The following is an 11418-nucleotide window of genomic DNA, read 5'->3' as shown; positions in this document are numbered from 1 at the left end:
ATTCCTGAAAAAGCATGTAAAACGAGCGTCAACTATAAAAATAGTTGGTGAGTACTCACAGATAAAAAAAAATATTGGTTCCATGAATCGAAATAAAAGATTTGATAAAAGTTTCCATAAATAAAATTATATTGTTAAAATGAGGAAATAAGTTTATATAAACAATGTTCGTTGTCATCATGAGAAATAAAGTATGTTGCACAAATGAGAAGCAACGTTCATATTCTCATGGGAAATAAAGTTCGTTACTCAAACGAGTAAACAATTTCATTGCTAAAATGAGCAATCAAGTTTGTTGCTACAAAGAGCAAACAGTTGCATTGCTAAAACAAGTATATAAGTTTCTAGTAATAAAATTCTGTTGTTATAATGAGAAACAAGTTTATTGCTATAATAAGAAATAAGTTCATTTCTATAATTAATAAAAAAAAAAATTGTTTCCATAATAAATAACAAGACTGTATGTATAAGAGCAAACAATGAGTTCACAACCAAGCTTATGACTGATGCCCTATCAAGATCTATGATTATCGTTCCATAGATTAATATGGTATCATGCACTCAAGCAATCGGGCGACTGTGGAGTTGTCAATTCCTAATAGCGCTATCCATAATGACCATTGGCTCAAAGAGTTAATGGTTGGATTAAAGTATAAGGGAATGGACTTAAGACGATAAGGCCTCATGTTCCGTGTTGCATAGACATACATAGCGAAATAGAGCAATAAAGTTCCATACAAATCAATTTAAATACAACGAACAATAAACAGTTTTTCGGACATGCTTTTCCACCACCAAAACATAAAAACCGAAAATAGGGGGAGTCATGAATACTCACAATGCATTGAGATGATGCAAATGATGTCTTGATCTAAGTTCCACTTGTACCACTACCGATTCTTACAATAATGGTATTCGCTAGTGAGTGTCTAATCGAAATCTAACACTAGTATACATACTACTACAATAGAATTATGCCAATAGTGTGTCAAACTTTAATATTGATAAGTTACAAACATTTTTCTGTGGAAATTAAATTTCAAAGAATCAATTGTTATATAACAATTTAAGTTGAAAATTCTCATTATTGAAATGTTAATATTTAACATGTTAAGAGGTGTTCCAATGATTAAATATTCAAAAACTGAATCAATTTAGTTCTAAACTTTCCCAAACTTTGTATTTCAGTTTCAAATGAAGTCAAAGATGTTAAGATAAATTTTCTTGAATTTTTGATTTGTCTAACTATTTTTCACCATTTTAGTTTCTTGAATAATCATAAAATCATGAAAAATACTAAACAGTTAATAAAAATTACCAAACTTCAAATTTTGGTTCTAACTGCATTAGAAGACTTCCAGATACATTTTCATGGATTATAGATATATATAACCGATTTTCTTATATTTAATTCTCAAAATAGATAGAAATTCATAAAAAAAATAGCAATTAGTTAAGAAAATTCCCCAAACTTTTTATAATACTTCCATTACACATACATAAGCTGGTAAAAATAAAAATAAATGGATTTATAAATAGTTTAATCCGGTTTTATGATTTTTGTGCATTTATTCTAACAAAAATGGAAATAAACAGAAGAAGGTTTCTAAAATTGCTCATACTTTTTGTAACATTGTTATGATATATATAGAAGCTGTAAAAAATATATAAGATGTTTTTCCATTATTTTGGCTATTTTTCTTTGTTTTAACTCTTAAATAATCATTAATTTGTGAATAATAATTAAAAAGTTAAATTAAATTACCACAATTTTTGTAAACTTCATTTAGAGTGTACATAACTTGGGAAAAATACCAAAAGCTATTTTTATATAAAGAGTCTGATTTTCTGGATTTAAGTGAACTTAATCTTAGGAAATAGAAGAAAAATATCATTCAGAATAGAAAACTCATCCAAAATTTTATTTGGAGTTCTGATATACTATAAGGTCTTCTGGTAAATTTGCATGAATTGTGGATGTGAAAAACTAATTTTTCCTATTATTAGTCCATTATAAATACAAAAATCAGGGATAAATAGGTATGCATTATGAAAAATCCTGAAAATATTTTTATGTGTCTTCCTCATAGGGTAGGAGCTGATAAAATTATTAGATAGACTTAGGGATGTGCACAAACCGCCCACACCGCACCAAACTGCACCGCATAATTCGGTTTAGAAATCGGTGGTGCGGTTTGCGCAGGGCCGGCCCTAGGGGCAGGGCAAGATGGGCGATCGCCCCGGGCCTCGCCAAATCTCGGGGCCCCTACGAGTTGCCGTTAATAGATATGTATAGTTTTAGACGAGATAAAACGTAATATGCAGCAAAATAATAAAAAATCTCATCCAGTTGAGATGGTGAGTGCCGGAACTTATAATTGTTGATGTCTAGAGTTCGAACCTTTTAATATGTATATATTTGTAATTTTTATGTTTTGTATTTAACTTGGACATTTTGTTTGCCTTTCTAAGAGACGACGACTCATTTTCCAAGAAGTAATTATTAAAGGCTCGAGATAACTTATAAATGAGTTTTAAGAAGGCTGAAGCATAAATCGGTGAGTGAGAAACCACGGTGAAACTCCAGGGACTTATTTGCTGCTGGAATATTCTACCTCAAATTGTTGTTGCTATTCTTATTATAGTTTATCCTTAATGCTTATATGGTTTCGCTTTTTACCCTTACATATAATAACATCAAACTTCTAGCAAATGCTATATAAGGTGTTTTGCAGGAGTTTTCAATCCTCAAACAAAAGTTCAAGTGGTGGAGAAAAGTTTTGATGAAATATTCTTCTTTGGACCATGTCTTCACCATTTGGCCCTTGGGTCTGTTTTGACCCCTATGTGCTATCAACATAGTGTTCATATCTTATTGGTGCTTTTTGGATTAGTTTGTGTTAGTTTCTTTAACTATAATCTTTGTTATTGTTTTACTCTCTTTGTATGGGTAAAAAAGAGAAGCTAAAATTTGTTGTAATTAACTTAGTGAAATGCGTTATTTTTTATGTTATTTAGTTAATAAAAGTTCCTGGAGAAACTACCGTTCTTATTCAAATCATTTTTTATTTGAAAGGCCTCATTTTTTTGTTTTGCCCCGGGCCTCAAATCGGCTTGGACCGGCCCTGGGTTTGCGGTTCATCATTTTATCAAACCGCACTATGCGGTGTGGTTTGCAGTTTATATTTATAAAACTATGATTCAAACCGCACTGCACCGCATGTTTTATATATATATATATATATATATATATATATATATATATATATATATATATATATATATATATACTTTGTTATAACTTCAAATCACGATTTAGAAATGATGTATATAAATATATTTCTTACAATAACCAAATATTTATAACGTAACATTAAATCAATATTAGATCAAGATCTCATAGTTTACAAGAATATAGCAACTATAACGGCAATATAAAACAATAACAATGATATTTACAAAACTATAGTAGCATGAGTCACAATTTATTAAAAACGATTTAACTCGAAAATTGCATTTGTTTTTATAAAATGAAAGCAATCAATTTTTTTAACCCGGTTAGGTTTTTGGCTTTTTGATACCACAAACTACAACTAAACCGCATAAACTGCCCGCATCAAACCGCACCGCATCACGCGGTGTTGAACATATGTGGTGCGGTTTCTAAAATATTCAAACCGCATATGCGGTGCGGTTTACGGTTTTGACTCAAAACCGCACCACGCACACCCTTAGATAGACTTTTAAAATTCCTTAAAGTGGTTTTAAGATTTATTTTGTTTAAACAAAATGAAAATTCAAAACTATACTAAACAGTTTTTTCGTGTTTTAGGGTTGGATGGTTCGGGTTGGGTTTCTCGAACAAATTCGGGTTCCGAATCAGGTTCAGATTGGGTTGGGTTTCTCAAACAAATTCGACTTATGGTGTTAGGGTTGGCTTCCCAGAACATATTTGGGAAGAGGGATAAAATTTTGAATCAAGGTTAAACTAAGGGGCTGCATGGTGTAATATTGAGTGAAATCTCCGATAAAGTCAATATTTTGGGTTAGGTTTACACTTTAGTCCCAATGAAATAGTCCTTATTTTTTCCAACAAAAAAAGACATATTATCTTATAAAATTAAATAATCAAGACTTTTCTATTCAAAAAATAAATGTTGAGATTAAACCGTAAACTGACCCAAAATATTGGGACTTTATCGGAGATTTTCCTAATACTGATGTTGGTAGTGAAATTGTTAGGGTTGGTGTATGTTTTGTTGTAGGTAAACCGACGGATCCAAAAGTAAACCATTTAGAATTGGCGTTTGTGAACCACTAGCACATGATTTGTTGCGGCTAGATCTTAAGGTGAGATTGGTTGGAGGATTGTTTAAGGTGAGAAAGGGTTGCATTTTATGTAATAGAATGTATTATGGTTGTGACAAATGTTTGATATGGAGTGGGGTATTTATAGTGTTTTAAGAAAACAAAACCAAACAAAATAATTTTAAAAATTTATGGTTATGGCCACACCAACCGGTCCAAATTGAATAAACCGTGAATACTCTATGTTGGTAAAGAATAAATGTGAGTCGATATATATTGTCTAGCCCATTTTTGATATATAATAGAGTACAAATCCTGTTAAATCTCATTCATTTGTTTAAAAATAAAACGTAATCAAAGAAAATTGAAATGTCAAAGTTTAAACGTCAAAAGTAGGCCTTGAAAGTGCTTAGAAGTTGAAGCCAACGTCCACCAACTACTTGAAATTCCTCGATTTCCACTTTTTTTCCAGTGTTGCAGAAATTGTTTTTGGCGGCCGATTAATAGGTGATTAATTGTTTGATGACCTCGAACCGATTACGATTAGGGTGCTTGACATAAATTGGTCAAAATCGGTCAAACTCGGGCTTGGCGGTCCTCGGCGGTCATAGGAGGGAAATATTTAAAAATTTTAAAAAAATAATAATTTTCAAATATTACACCAAAATTTTAAAATTTTAAATTTTTAAGCTTTCAAAATTTAAAATATTATACTTAAATTTTAAAATATTCAAAATTTAAAATTTCCAAATACTTAGTTTTTTAGGAGATATTAATTTTTTAAATAATTTTATTAATAATTTAGGGTCCCCGATTAATCCCCGCCGAGTCTGATTAATTGATTATCGTCAGACGACCGCCAAGTTATAACCGCCAAGTTATAACCGCTAAACGATTTTTACAACCTTGCTTTTTTTCATAAATGACACCTCACTAACGGCTGATCCCTCCATCTAGTCTTAACACAATTGATTATGCAACACAACTTGACCATTTGAATCAACACTCGCCTTTAGATGATAAAAGAAATTACATTCATCTACCGCTTACTAGATTATCGATCAAACATCAACCAAAATACACCATCTCGTCTAGCTAGTATGGTTGCTACTATATTATTATTGCATATATATAATAACTGGAGCAACTTCTATAGCCAAATACGAATGTCAAATTATAATAAGAAATTATATATACATCTAATTACATTAAGCTGATCATGGAGGACGAACGTAGCTCAGGATCGTGTAAAACGTCTGTGCAATGGTTAAAAGAAGAAGAACAAGAGCAGCTATGGCAGATATAAACGACCATGGCGTTTTAAAATATGTATATCGGAAACTTGCCAATTGTACGTGCCACCCACTATGGTAATGCCGATTCACATCATCAAATAATCTCGCCATGTAACACTCATCAATATCAAAAGAAATATCCTTCCCCATATTGTTAAAAAAAGTCGCAACTTCAGCATCTGTCCCCAAATAATTCTCGATAATATTCCAATCGCATAAGTAACCCACATCTCTAGACGTGTTTATTAAACAGTCAAGCAACGTAACGTATGTAGTAAAGTGTTTAGAGCATCCACTATGACACTGTTCAAATGCCACCGTGTTTAACAAAAACGCACTCATGAAATCATCAATGGATATCGATGGCATGTGGATTATACCATGTTTGAAGTTAACAATAAGGAAACTGTCCGCCTCCCATGGTTTTAATTTGATCCCTGCACGTCGAAGCTTTGAGATGCTGTGGATTACATGCGGTGGTGGACGGTTGTCAGGTTTTGTCTGGCGTTTGACTTCTGGTGGAAGGAAAGTTGACCGAAGAAGATCGAGCAAGTGTTTGGCGTTGATGTTTGAATACTTCTCGAGAACGTTTTCGGGTCTTTGTGTAGCTAAATTGAAAAAACTCAAAGCTAAAGTATTTAGCGTCGTGCTTTCTTCTGACATCTTTGTCAGGTCGAATAAACATTCAAGAACACAAAATGGGATCTGATTCTCTAGCCGAATAAGATCACGTAAAAAAAACGAAACGATCCACGACATGGTTATAAGTGGATCTTGTTCTTCAAACTTTACAATTCCCCCAAACTTTCTAAACAGTTCGATGATAAAGCAACCATCGAGCACCATCATCTCGATGAACTCATCGGTGTTATAATTAATGGTCTCGGAGTAACACTCCCGGATTTTGACTTCAAGCTTTTGCACGGCTTTCAAGAAGTCTTCCAAGACGATCCCTTGGGTTTTAGTTCGGTCTAGTAAGTGGCGGAGGAAGCGCCACTTATGCTCCTCGATCATCTGAAGGTGGGGTTTTCCATGGTGGAAGGGTCCGATGGAGATGATGTGGGGATGGTATGACTTACCATTGATTTCGATTAGGGTTTGTGGGACTTTGAAGATGGAGCAGGTGTTCCGGCCGGCGGCAACGCTCAGTAGTTTTGGTGTGTCGGAAAGTTTGTGTTTCATCGCCGTGAGTCGATCTCTGTTGATTTCCCAGATTGTGACGGCATGTTGTTCTGCACATGGTGGAGAATCGATGTTCATTTTCACATTTTTGAAGCAAAGTTCATATGATTTATATATGAAGGTATGATAAGTCAAATAAGGAATTGAATGAAAGGTAGAGGGAAGCAGCACGCTACATGATCTGGTTTGGTGGCGTAGAAACAATTATTTTAGCCAACTTATTTTTCAATGGCTAGTCTCATTTCTGTATATATATATATATTTTTATTGTCGATAGCCATCGTTGTCCACGTCACAATACTAAGAAAATTCATAAACGATCTTAGAGTAGGTATATAATTGAGTTTCATTTAAATTTAAATCAATTTATATATTTTATCTATTTTAATATTAATAAAACAAAAGAATAAACATATCTTGGCATATTTATTTCTATAGGTTGACAATTATACCCTTAGAGAGAAATCCTAATCTTTGTTTAAAGATTACACGTCAAGCTTCCAAATTTATATATGACAAAATTGCAAAAATAGTCCCTGTGGTTGGCAAATTTATGTGTTTTTGGTTCAAAATGAAATATTGGTGCACCACAGCTCCAAAATTGGATCTTTTTAGTGATTTTGGTTCATTTACACCTGAAAAGACTATTATACCCCTCCTAAATTTCGTTCTCCTTTTCTTTTAGTTCATTTATTATTTATTATATTAAAAAATATATATAATTTACTCTAAAAGAAGGGCCCTCTCTCTCGCTCGCTCCATCTCCCCCTTTCGTCTGCTGCTACTTCTTTAAAACACACACAAACACATACCATCAAGAACACCTCCACCTGACTTCCTCCTGCCATCAACGTTCGCCCCCACCACCATTCTTCGCCAACCATCTCCATCTTCTCCACCGTTATCCCCCACCAGACGCATCTCTTTCTCAGACCTGAAACCCATATCTCAATGGAGCTATCTCTCTTCCCTCCCATCACCGGCTGAGAAAGAGCTCTAGAAGCTCCAACGTTTCTCAACATCAGTGAACTAGATAACCATCGTCGACAATCTCCCTAACCACCTGCGTTTGTCACGCCTTCTCGACGGGGGTTGATTGTTTTCGATTTTTGGATGTAGAGGGAGCCAAGTTTTTAACCTGAAAAGATTCTCAGGTTTTGATATTTGTTGTAGGTTCCAGGTTTGTTCTTGATTTGGTGTGGTGTGGTCTAGTATCGAATTTCAGTTTGATTTGGGGAGAAGAGGTTGACCGGTTGTCTTCTCCGACAATTAGGGTGGGGTGGGTGGGATTTTTTTTGTGATGCAGATAAACAAGGGTGGTGTTCTGCCACTCCCTTTCTCGTTGATTACGAAATGGGTTTGATCTTTCATTGTTTATGTTGTGAAACCAATAAGATGCACAAAAAATCGGACTACACTCTACATGTTTAGGGATCTAGAAAACAATGGAATACCGAGAGAAATGATTACCTTGACTCTATCTGGCCGGAAAAGACTAGATGTCGAGTGATAGTTGTGCCCCAATCGTGTCCCACCACAAACACGTGATATAATATGGATTTTTATGGATGCAAATCTATTGAGGAAGGAAGATGTGGTGACGATGGTTGATTGAAGTTTTTGAGGTAGCAATGGTCGACAATGGTGGATGCAATGGGTTGAAGGCCGGTGATGGGTTTTTAACAACATTAGAGAGAGGGGGGGGGAGGGAGGGAGGGTGGGTGTTACTTAAGAGGGGTGGGGTGGGTTTTTTGGTTTTTTTTAATTAAAATAATAGAAACTCAATTAAAAAAAACAGTCAGTTAAGGGCATAATCGTCATTTTAGGAAGGGTATGGACCAAAACCACAAAAAATGATAACCACAAGGACCTAAACTACACAAGATATCTAAATTTGGACCAGTGGTGCACAAATATTTCATTTTGGACCAAAAACACATAAATTTGTCAACCACAAAGACCATTTTTGCAATTTTGTCTTTATATATCCACAATTATGTGAAACTCATTTTATTTGATGAATCCATATATATGCTGCTGCTACCCAACTTGTAAGGATTCAACTCATTCAAGACCTACAAAGCCCATTCATGATCGGTTACATATACTTAATTGATAGAATACTAGAAATAATCGGTTACATATACTTACTTGATCATCGTGACAATTTAAGCCAAAACCTAGGGGGTGTTTGGCTTAGCTTTTGTGGGGCAAAAGTCTTTTTTGTAAAAGGACTTTTTGTAAAAGAAATTTTTACAAAAGTTATTTTTTAAAATGTGTTTGGATTGACTTTTGAAGGGAAAAAGTCTAAAATTAAAGTGTTTGGTTTAACTTTTACATGTAAAATGACAAAAAAAAGGACATGTTTAGGGTAGATGAGGGGTATATTGGTAATTTAATATTTTTAGCTAGTGAAAAGTTGGAAAAAGTCAGGTAATTGTGACTTTTCAAAAAGATTCAAATTACTCTATGGGAAAAGTCATTTACAAAAGTCCTTTTCCCTTTGCCAAACATCTTTTGAGACTTTTTCTAAAAGATAAAGTCAAAAGTCATTTAAAAAGCTAAGCCAAACACCCTCCTAATTCGAAAAGCCAAAATCAACCAGAATTTAATCACAAGTTTTACCGAAAACTGTTATTCACTATATGGGGATTTTAGTGTCAAGGAGTTTTTAACAATAATGGTGTTTTTTTTTAAATCTATTCTAATAAATAAAAGTTTTTTGCTACATGTCATAATATCATTCAATTTGCCAAATATCATTTTTTTGTTACAATAAATATAGTAATAAATGGATATCAATTTTATTAATGGAGTTACCTTCTAATTTCAAAATTCTCAAATTAAAGCTAATTAATTTCTTTTGTTTATTTATTTAAATTATTTTTTTAATTTAAAATATAAAAATACATTTTAATTTTAATAATTCATTATTTTTCTTATTTTCTTATAAATTTAAAGTTCTCAAATATTTAGACTTTTATATCTAACTTTTTTTTTTAAAATTAACTCATGTAATCCATGAGTCTCACAACTAGTATTTACTAAATAGATATATTTTTGAAAATATTTACCAAATAAGGTGAATTTAAAATTTACAGAAATAGGATGCCCTAAATCCTGACCTCACGCATACATCCCGATCTCTCACACGTCTCCATCTCCGGCTAAACACCATCTTCTCCCGCCACACCATTCACCAGCGTTTCCTCCACACACCGTTGACCGCTAACATTTGGTGCTTCCTCCATGACCACTCAACTCCAACATTTTCTTATCTTCTATCATCTCCATCTAGATTCTAAGGTTCCATATTTTCTGATTTCATGTTTTTTAATTCTTATTTCAAGTTTCTGCAGATTTCAAGATTCCATCTTTGTGATTTCATCTCTTTCATCTTTCTTGTTTCCTGATTTCATCTGGTCTCAAGCTATGTATAGAAATAACAATATTTGCTTTAGATCTTACATACTTTGGAATAAAATAGTAGTAGGTGGTTGCCAAAACATACGTGCTTTTTGGTTCATCGTTTTCTTAGTGAAATCCCAATATGGAGAAAGCAATGAAGAAGTACGTGTTATTTAGGTGTAGATAAACTCCCATGTGATTTACTTATTGTCAAAATATATTTTTACTAATGATAATTTACATTCAATTGATGGTAAAATTGGTACTGATAGGACATAGTGCTTATTTTTGGTACCGGTAAAAGTGTTACTATGACTAATTTGTGATTTTACTAATGTGTTTGGAGGCGAGGTTGGTTTGATCCAAATTAGTTTACATTCGTTAGTACTTTTTTGGGAAATAGACTTATTAAGGTAACTAACTTTTCGTTTTGTTCACACTTGGGTAATTATCTTTTTTTTTGTACACATCTAGGTAACGAACTTTTTGAAAGTGTTCATATATAACCATTATGATCGACTGTAGCAGGTTACATCCGATCATAATGATCATATGTGAACACTTTCAAAAACTCTGTTACCTACATGTGTACAAGAAAAATATAGTTATCCAGATGTGAACAAACCGAAAATGTAAGAGTAATTACACTAATGATCCCTATGGTTTGAGTAATTTGTGCGTTTGGTCCCTAACTTATTTTTTAATTCGGATGATACCTACTGTTTATTTTTGTTGTGCATTTGGTCATTATCTTACCTCAAAAGACTATTGTGCCATTTTTAATTTATGTTTAATTAATTTTCTTATTTATGTATTTATTTTTTATATATTTAAAAAAATTAATAAATCCCACATATCTGTATCTCCTCACCTTAAACCTGAAACCATATTTGAGAAATTTAAGCTAGGTCCCACCAGTCACCATCTCATCTGTAGCACCTGGTTCCTGGTACGTAAAATTTATCTTAGTAATTGTCATTTTAGCCTTGGACTCGGGGAGTTGTAGGACCGACTCGCCGAGTAGGGACGCGGTCCGGGGGCACGTTTAAGTTGGCGACTCGGCGAGTCAGCGTTGTCTGTTGAAACCCTAAATTTCAAGGGTTTGCACCCTATTTAAACACTCATTTCCGCCCCAACCTCGCCCCCATTCACCCTCAGAGCTCCCAACATCGTCTTTGCCCTTTTCCTTGTGAGATTGAAGTGTTTTGGGTGTGTTCTTGAAGTT

The 11418-nt window shown here is 33.6% G+C and overlaps 1 protein-coding gene across 1 annotated transcript; it reads right to left on the bottom strand.

The window, feature by feature from the left end:
* Positions 1-5294: 5294 nt before the first annotated feature.
* Positions 5295-7012, bottom strand: LOC145089661 (transmembrane protein, putative (DUF247)). Its single transcript, XM_079028072.1, has one exon. The coding sequence runs from the start codon at positions 6861-6863 to the stop codon at positions 5526-5528; it is 1338 nt and encodes a 445-aa protein (XP_078884198.1). The 5' UTR covers positions 6864-7012; the 3' UTR covers positions 5295-5525.
* Positions 7013-11418: the final 4406 nt, after the last annotated feature.

The sequence above is a fragment of the Lactuca serriola genome, chromosome 1 (genome assembly GCF_051521515.1).
Source record: "Lactuca serriola cultivar US96UC23 chromosome 1, Lser_US96UC23_V15, whole genome shotgun sequence".
Classification (NCBI taxonomy): Eukaryota; Viridiplantae; Streptophyta; class Magnoliopsida; order Asterales; family Asteraceae; genus Lactuca; species Lactuca serriola.
This window is presented reverse-complemented; position numbering and strand designations above follow the sequence as displayed.